The 20353-nt window shown below is 44.8% G+C and overlaps 1 protein-coding gene across 2 annotated transcripts in view; it reads left to right on the top strand.

Annotated features, from left to right (window-relative positions):
• LOC126188309 (PAN2-PAN3 deadenylation complex subunit PAN3) overlaps positions 1-20353 on the top strand; it is a 141983-nt gene that overhangs the window by 40537 nt on the left and 81093 nt on the right. For both annotated transcript variants that reach the window (XM_049929903.1, XM_049929902.1), the window contains exons 6-7: positions 7720-7878; positions 19489-19605. In XM_049929903.1, coding sequence (XP_049785860.1) covers positions 7720-7878; positions 19489-19605 — 276 coding nt within the window. The remainder of the gene's footprint in view (positions 1-7719; positions 7879-19488; positions 19606-20353) is intronic.

Below are 20353 nucleotides of genomic sequence, written 5' to 3'. Positions count from 1 at the left end.
AAACCCAGTTCTAAGCAAAGAAGGGAAAGCAGAAAGGTGGAAGGAGTATATAGAGGGTCTATGCAAGGGCGATGTACTTGAGGCCAATATTATGGAAATGGAAGAGGAAGTAGATGAAGATGAAATGGGAGATACGGTACTGCGTGAAGAGTTTGACAGAGCACTGAAAGACCTGAGTCCAAACAAGGCCCCGTGAGTAGACAACATTCCATTGGAACTACTTACGGCTGTAGGAGAGCCAGTTCTAACAAAACTGTACCACCTGGTGAGCAAGATGTATGAGACAGGCGAAATACCCTCAGACTTCAAGAAAAATATAATAATTCCAATCTCAAAGAAAGCGTGTGTTGACAGACGTGAAAATTACCGAACTATCAGTTTAATAAGTCACAGCTGCAAAATACTAACACGGATTCTTTACAGACGAATGGAAAAACTGGTAGAAGCCGACATCGGGGAAGATCAGTTTGGATTCCATAGAAATATTGCAACATGTGAGGCAATATTGACCTTAAGACTTATCTTAGAAGAAAGGTTAAGGCCAGGCAATCCTACGTTTCTAGCATTTGTAGACTTAGAGAAAGCTTTTGACAATGTTGACTGGAATACTCTCTTTCAAATTCTAAAGGTGGCGAGGATAAAATACAGGGAGCGAAAGGCTATTTACAATTTGTACAGAAACCAGATGGCAGTTATAAGACTCGAGGGACATGAAAGGGAAGCAGTGGTTGGGAAGGGAGTGAGACAGGGCTGTAGCCTGTCCCCAATGTTATTCAATCTGTATATTGAGCAAGCAGTAAAGGAAACAAAAGATAAAATCGGAGTAGGTATTAAAATCCATGGAGAAGAAATAAAAACTTTGAGGTTTGCCGATGACATTGTAATTCTATCAGAGACAGCAAAGGACTTGGAAGAGCAGTTGAACGGAATGGACATTGTTTTGAAAGGAGGATATAAGATGAACATCAACAAAAGCGAAACGAGGATAATGGATGCAGTCGAATTAAATCGGGTGATGCAGATGGAATTAGATTAGGAAATTACATATACGAGAAAGTTGGCTCACCGTGTCCATTCTTCACTTCAACAAGGCTAAGACAAGAGTTTTTCTCAAGAGTACCTTCTCAACTGTTTTCATTGTTATAACAATGGTCACTGACACAATTAGCACAGAATAACATAGAAGCTCCATGGTTCTTCCGTACAGTTTCACTAAAACTTCCATAGATCACCCAACAAGTACTTGTCGTTGCTGCTCGACTGCCGTGTTTACATTCTTCTCGCGACTGAATTTCAAACCTGCAACACAAACATGTGGCACACAGTAGGTAGCATTCTATCATCGCACACTCACTTCTAAAATATCATGTGTTCGAGACGGTAGAAGGCTGAGTGGTTCTAGAATTTACGCAGAAATTCTCGAAACACTACAGTACTCCAGAATTACCTGAACATACCCTTGCAGACTATATCCATTTTAAAGTTTGCCCATTTATTCCTAAACCAATGTGATGCTTCAAGTGTCAGAGATTTGGCCATACCACTTTGGGATGTAATGGGAGGGATGTGTGTAGCAGTTGTGGAGGCTCAGTTCACAAATGAGGCAATTCTTGTGCCCTTCCTTCAAAATGTGTAAACTGCTGCAGGGATCACCCAGTGTGGAGCAAAAAGTGTGAGGTTTACAATGAGGAAAGGAAATTTCAGGACTTGGAAGTCAAGAGATGCATACCCAATGGTGAAGCTAAAACAGCTTTCAAAGCTATAACCTTCGGTGTTTGCTACTTCTTTTGCATTAGCCCTTAAGGTGCCAGCTATCAAGTGTGATGCCTCCACACAAATTCAGACCACAGATTCAGTTGCAAGCATACACTTGTTGGTGTACCTGTGGGAGAAACTCCACACTTGAAACGGAAGCCGTTTGCAATTGGCTTACCACCTAAGCCACATACCACTGCTCACCATCAGAAGCCTACTAAGCCATCCCCTCAACCCAAGCAACTGCCTCCTCCCATGAATAAAGAAAAACTTTCCCTCTCCACCATGCACATGAGATTGGCATCCCCTCCTCCCGCATGCTCGTGTGTGAGATTGGCCTGCTTACTTTTCATCAGGGTGCTGATGACCATGATTTTGAGTGCTCCTATCATCTCATCTCCATTCTTGTCTTCTACCCTCTTTGTTGCCACCCTCTGTTAATGAACCTGCCCATCTTTGCCCACTCCTCTCCTTCTCCCCCCCCCCCCCCCCCCCTTATTCCCACTTTCCTGCCCCACAACCTCCTGTCACTGCACCTGATGGCATTGTAGTCACTGCGCACTCTACCAGAATGTGTTCATCTCTTCCACCAGCCATACATTACTACCCCTTCCTCACACCCTCTAGATTGCTGCTTGCATCCCAAGTGAAAGTTACATTCTGGAGTTAGTGATCATGAGTGTGTCAGATGCGCTTCCTTGTGTGTATGAATATTGTGTGTTTCTCTGTTGCTAATGAAGGTTGTAGCCGAAAGCTTTATGTAAGTGTCTTTAAGCTGTGCCTGTCTGCAACTTAATGTGTCTTTGTGGTAAGTAGCAATCTTATCTTTTTCTACATTGTTGATATTCCTAGCTGATATTTCAGTTGTTTGAAACAATGCTGTGAAAAATACTAAACTCGTGCTATAATCATCACACTCATCCTTCTTCCAGCTTCCCAATGATTGTTTCCCTATGTGAAATGGTCTAAATGTTGTGACTGGGCCATTCTATAATGAACAACAACACTGCAGTGCACTGTTAATTGCTCACTGATCGATGCACACTGTCTTTTGCCATTCCTTCAACTGCCTCATGTTGTGGAGCCCGTCTCATTGGGCACTATAGTCACACTGATCTCACACCATGTTTCATCCATCTTTCTGTGCATGGCTGGGAGACTTCTGGCAGTTTGACCCTGCACTTTCATTCATTGTCACCAAATTTTTCATGTGTTATGTTACTTTATCCATCTCATTCTTAAGTTTTGCAGGGTAGTGTACATAAGGGTGTCCATAAAATCTGGGTACAAAGGGAATTCTAATATGTAATAATAAAGCACATTTAGTCACTTTAATGTTAATAAAAGTTTTCAACATGATCTCCATGCTTTTCAATGCATTATTTGATGTGCCTTGCAAGATTAAGGTGAACTCAATGGAATAGGTCTGAATTCCATCGATTTTAGCACACTTGACTGGTAATGCGTTCTGTCAGGTGGTTTAAATTTGCTATCTTCATCTAGTAAACTTTCTCTTCCGGCACACCCCAGAAAAATAAATCCAGAGTAGAAAGGTCTGGCAAATGATGGGACCACTACACACGTCTTCTCCCAATCCAGTGAGGAAAACTGTCATTCAACCAGTCTCTAACAACGGCAGCAAAATTCCCTGTGTACTCAGACTTTGTGGACACCATGTAGTGACATGGATTTGGGAGAATTGAAAGGGAAGTTAGTTGGTGGTTTGGGAAGGGAATGGGATCATTAGGTTTGCTGTTTATAAGAGCAGGGAAAAAGAAAGTAAATAGTGAGATATCCATAGAATAAGCAGTTTCCTAAATTTGCTTATAACATTACCTTTAATTTTAATTCAGATGTGGCTAGGAGAGTAGATAAAAATAATTAACTATTGGTACTTGCTCTACTGCTCCTACGCCTGAAAGAAATAATCATCTGAAATAAGTAAATGTGAAGTTAACTAATATGCAAGCTCCTTGAAAGTACATTATTTCGTGAGAGGGGAGGTCTCATTAAAGTTCCATTGATTTATTATTTATTCAGAGAAAATACAGATTCCCTTCATTGTCTTGAATACTCTTGGTTAGACTCCATCCTATATGTCACTGAAAATTCAGTAGCCCTGCCGAGAATTGTAAGACAGTAATTAATGGTGCTCAATGATCTTGTTGTGTAGGAGTAGCTGCAGATCTCCACCTGTTGCCTGTAAATTGCTGGTCATATTTAGGGCTTTGTATAGAAGCTTTGGAAACTGATCTAGTGTAATTCAGTTATCATTTGGCTCGACGATGCGTAGCCGCACAGCAGATCACTACAGTCATAGGTAAAAACAACTCCTGGTGCATCCTAACACTTCGATGCAGATTCATCAGTAAACATCACAAACCAAACATCCGAAGGTCTTACAGAAACCTTGCATGTATGTTCACTCTTGGAAATGCACTGTTCATAAAGTGAAACTTGTTTAAATACCTTTTCAGCATTTTATTACATCCTTGAGGAAAATTGCAGTCTACTACTTTCAATACATTCGTCACAGTAGGAGAGTAAAATAAATGTGGCATTAATGGCAGACTGCAATGAGTTGCAGTTCTGTTCAGGATTTGTTCACATCTGTTAGTGATCACATACCATAAGAGTGTGTGTCATCTATCTGCTTTTGCTTTAAATTTAGCTCTCCAAGGAGCAACTACAATCCAAAGAGTAGAGTCATCTCTCGTGCAGGCAGAATGTGGTACATAGCCATATTTCAGAGTTTGTTATTAAAACAATAGAGAGTTTGTTGAATATCAGCTGATCTGGTTCCTAAGCAGATATTAAATAAAACATTGTACTCTAGCACAGTCTTGGGAGGTGGGACATTACTGGTTCACACTGAAATGGGTTTCTGTAACGATTTCTGTAATGTAATGGGTTTCTGTGTCCACAGGGACACAGTAAAGCATAAAATAGTGGTGAGGATGATACATTTATTGGTGGTAAAATCTACCAGAGTATGGGAAAGTATAATTAATTTTTATCATACGAGGTGCTTTCCAAAATTTTCGGGACTGGTGCTGCCATCTGTTGAAAACCTTACCTTTGGACTAACAGTCACCGTCATCCTCGAAGTAGTTCCCATCCGCAACACACCAGTCCCAGCACTTCTGCCACTGGTCAAACGTTTCCTGAAAGTCCTGTTCTTTGAGGGTGTTTATCACCGCCAGCAATGCTTCTTGAATTCTATCTAGTGTGTCAAACCGACAGCCTTTCAACTTGAGTTTCAGTTTTGGGAATAGCGTGAAGTCGCAAGGTGCCATATCTGGAGAGTATGGTGGGTGGGGTACAACCGTCATGTTGTTTTTTGCCAAAAAGGTCCTGGTGAGCAAGGATGTGTGACAGGGCACGTTGTCGTGATGCAGCAGATGCTAAAGTTTGGGCTGTCGTCGCCACATGTTTTCACGGAGCTGTCACAAAATGTCACTGTTTGGTTGGGTGGGACAAATTCTTTGTGCACAATTCCCTTGGTATCAAAGAAAACGATTATCATGCTCTTCACTTTGCTCTTCACGTGTCTCGCTTTTTTGGGTCTTGGAGAGCCCGGGCTCTTCCACTGGGTCGATTGTTACTTTGTCTCCGGTTCATAACCGTAAATCCAGCTCTCATCGCTGGTGATAACCCGTGACAAGAAGATTGGATCACCAGATGCGTTCTGACGAAGGTCTGTGCGCACTTCAACGTGCTGTGCCTTCTGATCGGCAGTCAAGATCCTGGGCACAAATTTTTCAGCGACACAATGCATGCCCAGTTCATCAGTCAACATTCATTGACATGTCCCATAACCAATATCCACTTCATCCGTGAAGTCTTGAATGGTTCGAACCAATTGTTGAAGTTTGGTAACAATATCTGGCATTGTGCGGCTAACGGGCCTTCCAGTGTGAGCATCATCTTCGACGTCTGTACGGCTGGCTGTGAACCGAGCATGCCACTCAAACACATGCGTACGGCTCATGCTCTGTCCCCCAAACACTTGTTGAATCATTGCAAGGGTCTCCGTAGCACTTTTCCCGAGATTAACACAGAATTTGACACACACACACACACACACACACACACACACACACACACACACACTGTTTAGCTTGCAGATCCATCATAAAATCGTCACACACCAAACACAGAGTATTATGGAAATCACTGTGGACACGCAACATGTCCTCCCAGCTGAATGCCACTCTGCACATTGACTCATTGGATATGCGGCTTTCGCCGCCTATCCGTGCAAAGATCTAGTACTCCTAGCTGGCAGCACCAGTCCCGAAAATTTTGGATTCCACTTCATATGTGATAAATGGGTACTGGATTTATCCAGTTACGTACATTTACATCCCTACACTGCAAGTACCCCAATTTTACCATATGATACGTGCATACGAGTCTAGCCGATCTGTGACTATTCAAGCTCCCCTTCTTTGTATACATCCAGTGTCTCCTGTTCATCCTATTTGTTGTGATTCCCGTACAGTTGAGCAATATTTTAGAAAGGGTTGCACAATTGTTTTGTAGGTGAACTCCCGTGGAGACCAGTTTTATTTTCGCAGTATCCTACCAATGATCCAAAGTATGCTATCTGCTTTAGCTATGGCTTCAGTGCATGTGGTCATTCTTTTTCATGTAATGATATATTTTTACACCCAGGTATTTTATGAGTTCATTGATTCCAGTTGTAACTCATTGATGTAGTAGTAATAGGATACTGCATTTCTGTGTTTGGTAAAGCACTCACTCTTACATTTTTGGACATTAAAAGCAAATTCCCTCATTTGTGCCACTTTGAAATTTTACCAAGATCGGCCTGGATATTTGTTGTAGTTTTCTTTAGATAGTATTTCCTTATAGTTAACTGCTTCATCTGCAGAAAGTCTGAGGTTGTTATTTAATACTGTCTGCCAAGACAATGACACAGAAGAGCAATATAAGGAGTCCAACAGACTTTCCCATGGCATGCATAAAGTTACTTCTCCATCTCTCAATCTCTCTCCATTGAAGATAATAGACTGAGAGATTCATTTAGGTTCACAATAGATGATTTTTATTTTCTTCAACATCTCGTGAAACAAAAAGTAGGTATTGAGGAAAAGACAGGTGGTGGTGAGGAGAATGGGGAAGATAAATACTTAGAAACATACGTAATCCCTGTAATGTAATGCACAGTTGCAGTGTCATCTCCAAGATTTGATTGTTGGAACATTTTGTCTTCACCTTTAGACTTTTATAACTGCCTTTGTCATACATTTGTGTTTTATACTCAAGTAAACTTAATGTTGCACAGTATTCAGTTTCATATATGTTCATAGTTTAAATTTAAACAATGGGAAGTCCATGAAAAGGATAGAATGCTACTTGCAACATAGAGGTGGTGTAGAGTTGCAGACAGACACCCTGAAAAAAACACACACAACCACATTTTAAAATTTAGTATTAATAAAAACTTAGAAATACTACAAAAAAGGTGGGGGTCATGATTATCAACTGGTCAAGGGGGCGGAGGGGGGTGAATCTTAAAATGCTTGTGGCTATCTGATGTTGAGTATACTTGTACTTCTGTTCTTCTTTATTGTAATTTCTCCCTAAATGAGGATTACAAACACAACAATATGTGTTAAAATTTTTTTGTTACTCTGGTTTATCTTGCAAATCTTAGAGTAAGTACTAAATAAAATGTCATGCTGGGATTAAACACGATATTACATGAAGTGTACCACGATAAAAAATACTCTTGTCTCTGTTGATGACAAGCACTAAGAGAAATAAAACTACATGCTACAAACAAAATGTAAGTGTTGGCCATAAAACTAGAACAATTTCTCTTGAAGAAATTACTTTGTGGTTGTTACCCATTTTCATCTGCCAATGCATATACAGTGTGTGCGATATTTAATTGATTTACAATGGAGTGTAAGAAAAAATTTATCTTGTTTGTAGATCTGCCCAATGAGATAGACAACTACCATGATCTCTGTCCTCTGCAATCTGCGACTGGAAATACTTTGCGAAAGTCTCAGCTATTGGGCTACCCCATATCAACATATAAAGCCACAAACACGAAAACGGGTGTACGTTACTGTCTGAGAAGAGTGCATGGTAAGTATTAAATTATTTTTAATGAAGGTCTTTGTGCAGTGTGCTGCTGCCATATAAAGTGCCATTATCGATGTTTGAACTGGATGTTTTCCCTAGTTATACTCAACACAGTTGGTTCTGGCTTCGTGTAAAAACATAGGTAAACCTTGACCTATCTTAGCATTTGCTTAGGAGCCATTTGTTTTATCTGCTACTGACTTAAAAACATGAAACCCATTTAATTTTTATTTCTCTATCCTTCACATTTTCTTTTTCTTTCCTTTTCTGCATTGTAATACACCAAAGTTCTTTAACGCAAGAAGAAACACAGTTGACTGATTCATTTTGTTTCCTCTGTGGAATAATACAAGAATTTTATAGATTTTATGCACACATCATGCTGAAATGACAAACTGATTAAAACATGTTTTGTGTCGCGCCAACAGTACTTGTTCTCAGCTATGTTTCCCACCTTTTTTTTCTATTTTATAGCTCCAAGTGCATAAGATTAGAAAGTGTTTAGAAATACCGTAAGTAACTATACTGAGGACAAAAAGTGAACTGAGCTTTTGTTTGAAAAACCAGTACCCATTTTTCATCTTTCCATATATGACAATATTTACACAATGTAATATGTACTGTAACATTGAAGAGATGTGTCATCCTTCTTATAAACAAATATATAAAAAGAAAGATGATGAGACTTACCAAACAAAAGTGCTGGCAGGTCGATAGACACACAAACAAACACAAACATACACACAAAATTCAAGCTTTCGCAACAAACTGTTGCCTCATCAGGAAAGAGGGAAGGAGAGGAAAAGACGAAAGGATGTGGGTTTTAAGGGAGAGGGTAAGGAGTCATTCCAGTCCCGGGAGCGGAAAGACTTACCTTAGGGGGAAAAAGGGACGGGTATACACACGCGTGCGCGCGCACACACACACACACACACACACACACACACACACACACACAGACACAAGCAGACATATTTAAAGACAGAGAGTTTGGGCAGAGATGTCAGTCGAGGCAGAAGTGCAGAGGCAAAGATGTAGTTGAATGACAGGTGAGGTATGAGTGGTGGCAACTTTAAATTAGCGGAGATTGAGGCCTGGCGGATAGCGAGAAGAGAGGATATGCTGAAGGGCAAGTTCCCATCTCCGGAGTTCTGACAGGTTGGTGTTAGTGGGAAGTATCCAGATAACCCGGACGGTGTAACACTGTGCCAAGATGTGCTGGCCGTGCACCAACGCATGTTTAGCCACAGGGTGATCCTCATTACCAACAAACACTGTCTGCCTGTGTCCATTCATGCGAATGGACAGTTTGTTGCTGGTCATTCCCACATAGAACGCTTCACAGTGTAGGCAGGTCAGTTGGTAAATCACGTGGGTGCTTTCACACGTGGCTCTGCCTTTGATCGTGTACACCTTCCGGGTTACAGGACTGGAATAGGTGGTGGTGGGAGAGTGCATGGGACAGGTTTTACACCGGGGGCGGTTACAGGGGTAGGAGCCAGAGGGTAGGGAAGGTGGTTTGGGGATTTCATAGGGATGAACTAAGAGGTTACGAAGGTTAGGTGGACGGCAGAAATACACTCTTGGTGGAGTGGGGAGGATTTCATGAAGGATGGATCTCATTTCAGGGCAGGATTTGAGGAAGTCGTATCCCTGCTGGAGAGCCACATTCAGAATCTGATCCAGTCCCGGAAAGTATCCTGTCACAAGTGGGGCACTTTTGGGGTTCTTCTGTGGAAGGTTCCGGGTTTGAGGAGATGAGGAAGTGGCTCTGGTTATTTGCTTCTGTACCAGGTCAGGAGGGTAGTTACGGGATGCAAAAGCTGTTTTCAGGTTGTTGGTGTAATGGTTCAAGGATTCCGGACTGGAGCAGATTTGTTTGCCACGAAGACCTAGGCTGTAGGGAAGGGACCGTTTGATGTGGAATGGGTGGCAGCTGTCATAATGGAGGTACTGTTGCTTGTTGGTGGGTTTGATGTGGACGGATGTGTGAAGCTGGACATTGGACAGGTGGAGATCAACGTCAAGGAAAGTGGCATGCGATTTAGAGTAGGACCAGGTGAATCTGATGGAACCAAAGGAGTTGAGGTTGGAGAGGAAATTCTGGAGTTCTTCTTCACTGTGAGTCCAGACCATGAAAATGTCATCAATAAATCTGTACCAAACTTTGGGTTGGCAGGCCTGGGTAACCAAGAAGGCTTCCTCTAAGCGACCCATGAATAGGTCGGCGTACGAGGGGGCCATCCTGGTACCCATGGCTGTCCCCTTTAATTGTTGATATGTCTGGCCTTCAAAAGTGAAGAAGTTGTGGGTCAGGATGAAGCTGGCTAAGGTAATGAGGAAAGAGGTTTTAGGTAGGGCGGCAGGTGATCGGCGTGAAAGGAAGTGCTCCATCGCAGCGAGGCCCTGGACATGCGGAATATTTGTATATAAGGAAGTGGCATCAATGGTTACAAGGATGGTTTCCGGGGGTAACAGACTGGGTAAGGATTCCAGGCGTTCGAGAAAGTGGTTGGTGTCTTTGATGAAGGATGGGAGACTGCATGTAATGGGTTGAAGGTGTTGATCTACGTAGGCAGAGATGCGTTCTGTGGGGGCTTGGTAACCAGCTACAATGGGATGGCCGGGATTATTGGGTTTGTGAATTTTGGGTAGAAGGTAGGGGTGCGGGAGTGGGGCTGAAGGTGAGGCCTTTGGATAGGACAGATTTAACCAAACAGCCCTCGTCAAAGATTTACTGTCCTACACCCGTACTCTCTGATGGAAATATCACTTTGCCACTAACAAAAATGATCCTAATCCTACTCCTAATGATCCAACTCCCCAAGACACTATCCAAATTGAACCATGCCTGGAACAGTTCCGTCCTCCGTTACAGCGGGACCCACCTCCTCTTCCTCAAAATCACCCTCTCCTAACCTTCCAGGAATTTCTGACTTCCAGCCTTGCCTCTCAATCCTTCTTAAAAAACCTTAATCCTACTCCCAACATCACCACTGCTGAAGCCCAGGCTATCCGTGATCTGAAGGCTGACCGATCCATCGTCATTCTTCCGGCGGACAAGGGTTCCACGACTGTGGTACTTAATCGTCGGGAGTATGTGGCTGAGGGACTGTGTCAGCTTTCAGACAACACTACTTACAAAGTTTGCCAAGGTAATCCCATTCCTGATGTCCAGGCGGAGCTTCAAGGAATCCTCAGAACCTTAGGCCCCCTACAAAACCTTTCACCTGACTCCATCAACCTCCTGACCCCACCAACATCCCGCACCCCTACCTTCTACCTTCTTCCCAAAATTCACAAACCCAATAATCCCGGCCATCCCATTGTAGCTGGTTACCAAGCCCCCACAGAACGCATCTCGGCCTACGTAGATCAACACCTTCAACCCATTACATGCAGTCTCCCATCCTTCATCAAAGACACCAACCACTTTCTCGAACGCCTGGAATCCCTACCCAGTCTGTTACCCCCGGAAACCATCCTTGTAACCATTGATGCCACTTTCTTATACACAAATATTCCGCATCTCCAGGGTCTCGCTGCGATGTAGCACTTCCTTTCACGCCGATCACCTGCCGCCCTACCTAAAACCTCTTTCCTCATTACCTTAGCCAGCTTCATCCTGACCCACAACTTCTTCACTTTTGAAGGCCAGACATACCAACAATTAAAGGGAACAGCCATGGGTACCAGGATGGCCCCCTCGAACGCCAATCTATTCATGGGTCGCTTAGAGGAAGCCTTCTTGGTTACCCAGGCCTGCCAACCCAAAGTTTGGTACAGATTTATTGATAACATTTTCATGATCTGGACTCACAGTGAAGAAGAACTCCAGAATTTCCTCTCCAACCTCAACTCCTTTGGTTCCATCAGATTCACCTGGTCCTACTCTAAATCCCATGCCACTTTCCTTGACGTTGACCTCCACCTGTCCAATGGCCAGCTTCACACGTCCGTCCACATCAAACCCACCAACAAGCAACAGTACCTCCATTATGACAGCTGCCACCCATTCCACATCAAACGGTCCCTTCCCTACAGCCTAGGTCTTCGTGGCAAACGAATCTGCTCCAGTCCGGAATCCTTGAACCATTACACCAACAACCTGAAAACAGCTTTTGCATCCCGTAACTACCCTCCCGACCTGGTACAGAAGCAAATAACCAGAGCCACTTCCTCATCTCCTCAAACCCGGAACCTTCCACAGAAGAACCCCAAAAGTGCCCCACTTGTGACAGGATACTTTCCGGGACTGGATCAGATTCTGAATGTGGCTCTCCAGCAGGGATACGACTTCCTCAAATCCTGCCCTGAAATGAGATCCATCCTTCATGAAATCCTCCCCACTCCACCAAGAGTGTCTTTCCGCCGTCCACCTAACCTTCGTAACCTCTTAGTTCATCCCTATGAAATCCCCAAACCACCTTCCCTACCCTCTGGCTCCTACCCCTGTAACCGCCCCCGGTGTAAAACCTGTCCCATGCACCCTCCCACCACCACCTATTCCAGTCCTGTAACCCGGAAGGTGTACACGATCAAAGGCAGAGCCACGTGTGAAAGCACCCACGTGATTTACCATCTGACCTGCCTACACTGTGAAGCGTTCTATGTGGGAATGACCAGCAACAAACTGTCCATTCGCATGAATGGACACAGGCAGACAGTGTTTGCTGGTAATGAGGATCACCCTGTGGCTATACATGCCTTGGTGCACGGCCAGCACATCTTGGCTCAGTGTTACACCGTCCGGGTTGTCTGGATACTTCCCACTAACACCAACCTGTCAGAACTCCGGAGATGGGAACTTGCCCTTCAGCATATCCTCTCTTCTCGCTATCCGCCAGGCCTCAAATCTCCGCTAATTTAAAGTTGCCGCCACTCATACCTCACCTGTCATTCAACTACATCTTTGCCTCTGCACTTCTGCCTCGACTGACATCTCTGCCCAAACTCTCTGTCTTTAAATATGCCTGCTTGTGTTTGTATATGTGTGGATGGATATGTGTGTGTGTGTGTGTGTGTGTGTGTGTGTGTGTGTGTGTGTGTGTGTGCGCGCGAGTGTATACCCGTCTATTTTTCCCCCTAAGGTAAGTCTTTCCGCTCCCGGGATTGGAATGACTCCTTACCCTCTCCCTTAAAACCCAAATCCTTTTGTCTTTCCCTCTCCTTCCTCCTTTCCTGACGAGGCAACCGTTGGTTGCGAAAGCTTGAATTTTGTGTGTATGTTTGTGTGTCTATCGACCTGCCAGCGCTTTTGTTTCGTAAGTCTCATCATCTTTCTTTTTAGAAATATATATATATATATATATATATATATATTTTTTTGCCTTTACAAATGTCTGCTTGTGTCTGTGTATATGCGGATGGATATGTGTGTGTGTGCGAGTGTATACCTGTCCTTTTTTCCCACTAAGGTAAGTCTTTCCGCTCCCGGGATTGGAATGACTCCTTACCCTCTCCCTTAAAACCCATATCCTTTTGTCTTTCCTTCTCCTTCCCTCTTTCCTGACGAGGCAACCGTTGGTTGCGAAAGCTAGATTTTTGTGTGTATGTTTGTGTTTGTTTGTGTGTCTATCGACCTGCCAGCGCTTTTGTTTGGTAAGTCTCATCATCTTTCTTTTTAAATAAATATATATATATATATATATATATATATATATATATATATATATATATATATATATATATATATATATATATAATAGAAGGAAACAATCCATGAAGGAAAAATATACCTAAAAACAAAGATGATGTGACTTACCAAATGAAAGTGCTGGCAGGTCGACAGACACACAAACGAACACAAACATACACACAAAATTCAAGCTTTCGCAACGAACTGTTGCCTCATCAGGAAAGAGGGAAGGAGACGGAAAGACGAAAGGATGTGGGTTTTAAGGGAGAGGGTAAGGAGTCATTCCAGTCCCGGGAGCGGAAAGACTTACCTTATGGGGAAAAAAGGACGGGTATACACTCGCACACACACACATATCCATCCACACATATACAGACACAAGCAGACATATTTAAAGACAAAGAGTTTGGGCAGTATATATATATATATATACCTAAAAACAAAGATGATGTGACTTACCAAATGAAAGTGCTGGCAGGTCGACAGACACACAAACGAACACAAACATACACACAAAATTCAAGCTTTCGCTCTGTCGACCTGCCAGCACTTTCATTTGGTAAGTCACATCATCTTTGTTTTTAGGTATATATATATATATATATATATATATATATATATATATATAAAAAGTGGTGACTATATAATTTACAAAAGCAGCAGTAGCAAAAATAACTGGAAGAGATTTCAGGGCAACCAGCTTTGAAAAATAAATGTGAGGATGTATAAAGGTTAAGAGAATGGAAGAAAGGGCATTAATTACCTTTCTTAGAATAGGAAAGTTAGCAGGGTGTGTGACTTGTGCTTCAGGAAACATGAACTACACTAGCATTACCTGAAGTGCTGTGATAGAAGCCTATAACTTGCGCCACTAAGTTACATGTTGTGTATGAATAGATAATTGGTTGAAAAGGTCTGCATGTAAAGCTGAAAAACAGAATAGATTGTTATCAATGCAAATTAAATCAAGAGAACTAATAAACCATGAAACAAAATTGCCAGCCAGTACTTAACTTCAGTATGTGAAACATTTGGTACTGCTAATAGACACACAAAAGTAAAAGTAACATCTCTCTCTCTCTCTCTCTCTCTCTCTCTCTCTCTCTCTCTCTCTCTCTTTTTCTTTCTCTCTCAGAGAAAACCAGCCATTTATGCCATTATTTAAAAATTAGAGGCACATTAGTGGTTCTAGTATCTTAAAGAGATACTAGAAAAGGATCAACTTCAAAATCTATTTCTCATGTTTATTTTAGGTCTGTGATAGATAACAAATTTTATAATAATGGTAGAAACTACAACTGTCTTCCAAAAATCCGCATGGTGAGTTCTTAAGCAATTTCACACATAATTGGCTTTTGTATGGAAAAGTATGAAATATTCAGAGAGGCATGTTGTAATCAGGACAAGACTAGTTTGTTTCTTTTATGCTTGTATTGTAATAGTTGGTTTCGTATTCTCTGAACAAAACTTGGAAATTCATTTTGGATGCTACTGCTTTACGAGATTCATCCGTATAAGAGAGGAGATGAAGAAAAACATAACAGAACTAAATTTTAATTACATCAGTAGTGTGTGCAGCAACAGATCCAGTAGACTGCCACTTACCTGAGTATGAGTCATCTTCAAACTGATCCCACTCAGTTGTCCCTCCTCCTGATCCAGAATCAGTGAATCTTTCTGTAGAGCACCTAAAATTTCTTGCTCGCTCAAACAAACATGACATATTTGTAGCAGAACTACAACAAATTGCAAAATCTAATGAATGCCCCTCCCCTCCCACAAATGCACACACACACGACAATGCATCCACACAACCACACAGTAGCAGGGCCAGTCATGGCAACAGCTCTTAGGTTCGCTACTATTTTATTTCAAAGTGATTCTAGAAATTGGAAACAGAATGGAGCACCTTTCAGGGACACGTATTGAGAGGTCTGTGCTTTGCTCTCATACAACGAAGCTAGTCCATATATTGGGAAATAAACTGGCACACATGCTTTACTTGCTTAAAGTTAATGAGAATGATGCCCTCTGACCCAAAACACTTAGATTAAATGTCTTGCTTGCCACACTCCCCGTGCCCACTTCACCATGACCTCAAATGGCCTATTGCCACACTCCCCAAACACCCCATCACTGCTCCCCCAAACGCCCCATTGCCACACTCCCCAAACACCCCATCACTGCTCCTCCAAACGCCCCATTGCCAAAACCACCCAAACGTCCTCCTAACCACCTTGTCCCTACCCAACACCCCCTCACTATCATGCTGCCCCTCACAACACCAGCTCACTGCTGCACTTGTCCACCAATGCCCCCATCACTTCACACCTGCAACAACCAATGCCGTCCCCTCAGCACCCCCTCTCAGTGCTGTTCCTCACCATATTCCACTATCCCCCCCACCATGCTCTCCAATCCTGCCCCCCCCCCCCACCAAGCTCTCCAATCCTGCCCCCCCCCCCCACCAAGCTCTCCAATCCCCCCTCTCAACCATGCCCTCCAGTCCCCTCGCACCATGCTTTCCAATCCGCTTTCACCATGCTCTCCCATCTCCTCTTGCCATGCTGCTCAGTCCCGTCACAATGCACCCTGGCATTCATCTGCCCTGGTGGCCTACATCTGCCCTGGCCCACTCCTCCACCCAAATTCCCACACATTTGCCTTCCTGTGCCCCCTCCCCTCTAACTCAGCTTTCCACTCACCCCCCCCCCCTCCATTTCCAGTCCCCATCGCCATTCCCCCTCCCCCTCCCCATCACTTTCTGTTGCTCCCTTATCCACTCAACCCTCACCCTCTGTACAGCTGTCGACCTCACCCATGCCATCATTCTCACCCCAACTGCTTCATACCCTGGGCCTGGTGACCACCCCCAGGCTTCCTCTCCACCACCTGCCCTTCACCCCTTCTTCCCCCTCGGGCCACCTTTGTGACTCCCCTTTGTGCCAACTTTGTACCCTTGCGTACCATCTTTGTCACTGCTTCCCAACCATTCCGACCACCTCCCCCACACGTCAGACCACCATACCCCTCAACTTCATTTCTGTCACTTCGACCCATCCCCCCTCACCCAGTTCCCTACGTGCCCCCACCCCATGCCCCCACCCCACCACTCCATGCCCCCAGCATTACCATCCTGCCCCCCACCCACACCACCGCCACTCGCCGCCACACCACCGCCACTCGCCGCCACACCACCGCCACTCGCCGCCAAACCACAGCCACTCGCCGCCACACTAACGCCCCTCGCCACAACACTGCCACCCCGCCCCCACACCGCCGCTCCTCGCTACCAAACACCACTACTCGCCACCAGACACCTACCTCTTGCCTCTATATTCCTGTCGTGGATATATAAGCCTTATACCCTCCCTTTTCAACATACATTCCCTCAACACCAAACATATCAACCACCGTCAAAAAAACTCCTGCCCAGTACGTCCTCCATCGCCTCAATACACCCCAAGCGCTCTCATCACCGTTCTTGGTCCCAATACACCCAATCATCCCAATATACAGTCATTCACCATAGTACATTCTCCTTCTCCTCAATTCATTCTCCTTCTTCTCACTACACTCTCCTTCGCCCCAGTACACTCTCCTTCGCCCCAGTACACTCTCCTTCGCCCCAGTACACTCTCCTTCGCCCCAGTACACTCTCCTTCGCCCCAGTACACTCTCCTTCGCCCCGGTACACTCTCCTTCGCCCCGGTACACTCTCCTTCGCCCCGGTACACTCTCCTTCGCCCCGGTACACTCTCCTTCGCCCCGGTACACTCTCCTTCGCCCCGGTACACTCTCCTTTGCCCCGGTACACTCTCCTTTGCCCCGGTACACTCTCCTTTGCTCCGGTACACTCTCCTTTGCTCCGGTACACTCTCCTTTGCTCCGGTACACTCTCCTTTGCCCCGGTACACTCTCCTTTGCCCCGGTACACTCTCCTTTGCCCCGGTACACTCTCCTTTGCCCCGGTACACTCTCCTTTGCCCCGGTACACTCTCCTTTGCCCCGGTACACTCTCCTTTGCCCCGGTACACTCTCCTTTGCCCCGGTACACTCTCCTTTGCCCCGGTACACTCTCCTTTGCCCCGGTACACTCTCCTTTGCCCCGGTACACTCTCCTTTGCTCCGGTACACTCTCCTTTGCTCCGGTACACTCTCCTTTGCTCCGGTACACTCTCCTTTGCCCCGGTACACTCTCCTTTGCCCCGGTACACTCTCCTTTGCCCCGGTACACTCTCCTTTGCCCCGGTACACTCTCCTTTGCCCCGGTACACTCTCCTTTGCCCCGGTACACTCTCCTTCGCCCCAGTACACTCTCCTTTGCCCCGGTACACTCTCCTTTGCCCCGGTACACTCTCCTTTGCCCCGGTACACTCTCCTTTGCCCCGGTACACTCTCCTTTGCCCCGGTACACTCTCCTTTGCCCCGGTACACTCTCCTTCGCCCCGGTACACTCTCCTTTGCCCCGGTACACTCTCCTTTGCCCCGGTACACTCTCCTTTGCTCCGGTACACTCTCCTTTGCTCCGGTACACTCTCCTTTGCTCCGGTACACTCTCCTTTGCCCCGGTACACTCTCCTTTGCCCCGGTACACTCTCCTTTGCCCCGGTACACTCTCCTTTGCCCCGGTACACTCTCCTTTGCCCCGGTACACTCTCCTTTGCCCCGGTACACTCTCCTTTGCCCCGGTACACTCTCCTTTGCCCCGGTACACTCTCCTTTGCCCCGGTACACTCTCCTTTGCCCCGGTACACTCTCCTTTGCCCCGGTACACTCTCCTTTGCTCCGGTACACTCTCCTTTGCTCCGGTACACTCTCCTTTGCTCCGGTACACTCTCCTTTGCCCCGGTACACTCTCCTTTGCCCCGGTACACTCTCCTTTGCCCCGGTACACTCTCCTTTGCCCCGGTACACTCTCCTTTGCCCCGGTACACTCTCCTTTGCCCCGGTACACTCTCCTTTGCCCCGGTACACTCTCCTTTGCCCCGGTACACTCTCCTTTGCCCCGGTACACTCTCCTTTGCCCCGGTACACTCTCCTTCGCCCCAGTACACTCTCCTTCGCCCCAGTACCTCTCCTTCGCCCCAGTACCTCTCCTTCGCCCCAGTACCTCTCCTTCGCCCCAGTACACTCTCCTTGGCCCAGTACCTCTCCTTCGCCCCGGTACACTCTCCTTCGCCCCAGTACGGCGTCCTTCACCCCAGTACCCTCTCCTCCTCACCCCAGAACATTAATCTTCATGTGAATATAGCCACCTTTGCCCCAATGGACCCACCTTCATCCCAATACACCTGTACACCCTGGTTCACCTCGATACACCCTCCCTCGGCCCGTACACCCCTCCCCGCCCTATGCTCTGCCCATATATCTTCACTCATCCCCACGCACTGTCCATTCACCCCTACTTGCCCCTGTACACTATCTATACACCCTCCCTCACTCTCATACTCCCTCCCTCACAACTGTACACCCTCCCTCACTCCATATATGCCCCCCCCTCCCCACACATACTCCCCAAGTAAGTTGTCAAAAAGAGAGAACTATAAGTTAATTAGGAGTAGTAGCCAATTGGCATTTTGAAACAGATGCCAACCAGTGGAATTAGTTATTTAATGTAGAGTATCTCCTACCAGCTATTAAAATAGGATATGATTCAGATTGAAAAGCTGTTTAATGTGATGAACAGTTGGTAGTACTACAAACACAGTTTTTGTGGAACAGTTATTCATCGGTAAACATTAATAAAATGAAGAATGTATCTGTGTTTCCCAAACCAAGAATAAATAACTGTGCTGAAACAAAAGTGGATTGGCACCAGTGAGAATATGTTAATTATTCGATGCATGTCAGCGAAACTACTATACACTTCACTTCATCGTTATTCTAGTGTAGTGCGGCCCGTTTTTAAAGTTTCTGTTCTTTTAGTTATGCAGTTATGCATACTTGAAGTAAAATTTTGTTTCATATTTCAGGATTTCGACTGTTAAATACGAAGAGCATGGTGATGATTGATATGTGGAAAAGACTGCAACATTCCAACATTGTCCAGTTGAGGGAAGTGTTTACAACGAAAGCATTTGGAGATTATTGTAAGTTCAGTACTCATTTTAGGTTGTTTACTCTAAATTATGTTAATTTGTTGCACATACTTCTAATCACCGAAAGGCTAACTTTAGTTTTTGTCTTCTGCTACATGTAATACATGTAGCAGAAATATTTTGTTTGCTACTGGGAAGTTCTTGATTGTTATATCTATATTTTGGTCTTTTAATTATTTGACTTTTCATCTCCCAAGTGTCTTACAGTACAAATAAAATGTGTGTGTGTGTGTGTGTGTGTGTGTGTGTGTGTGTGTGTGTGTGTGTGTGTGTGTGTGTGTGTGTAACGAACACGTAGGAAAAAGCTCGTTAGGTACCTATGGATTCCTACACATATGTGTGAATATACATAACCCCTAATGGTATTTTTGGTTAATAACAATAGTGAGTATGGGTTGAGCGGGGGGGGGGGGGGGGGGGGGGGTGAGATGTTTTAAACACAATGTGGAATGAATGAATGCAGTAGGTACTGAAAAATGAACCTGAAAGCCATATAGTAAACACAGAAAATTGTGTTAAGAGTAGGCTAAGCGTCCTGCAGAGATTAACAAGGGAGAAATGGTATTTTTTCACTCTGTCTGGAACTACACTCGTCAAATAGCAAACATATCAAATCTCTAATGCAACTTGGAAGTGAACCGCTTACACCAGCTGATGGATCTCCATTAAAGTTGCCCAATAGCCATTCTGTGTCCATGACTAGTGGAACTGTTAAAATGCCATCATCTTCTGTCTTGCA

This window comes from Schistocerca cancellata, chromosome 5 (assembly GCF_023864275.1).
Source record: "Schistocerca cancellata isolate TAMUIC-IGC-003103 chromosome 5, iqSchCanc2.1, whole genome shotgun sequence".
Taxonomy (NCBI): domain Eukaryota; kingdom Metazoa; phylum Arthropoda; class Insecta; order Orthoptera; family Acrididae; genus Schistocerca; species Schistocerca cancellata.
Note: the sequence above shows the minus strand (reverse complement) of the source record. Positions and strands in the feature narration are given on the sequence as shown.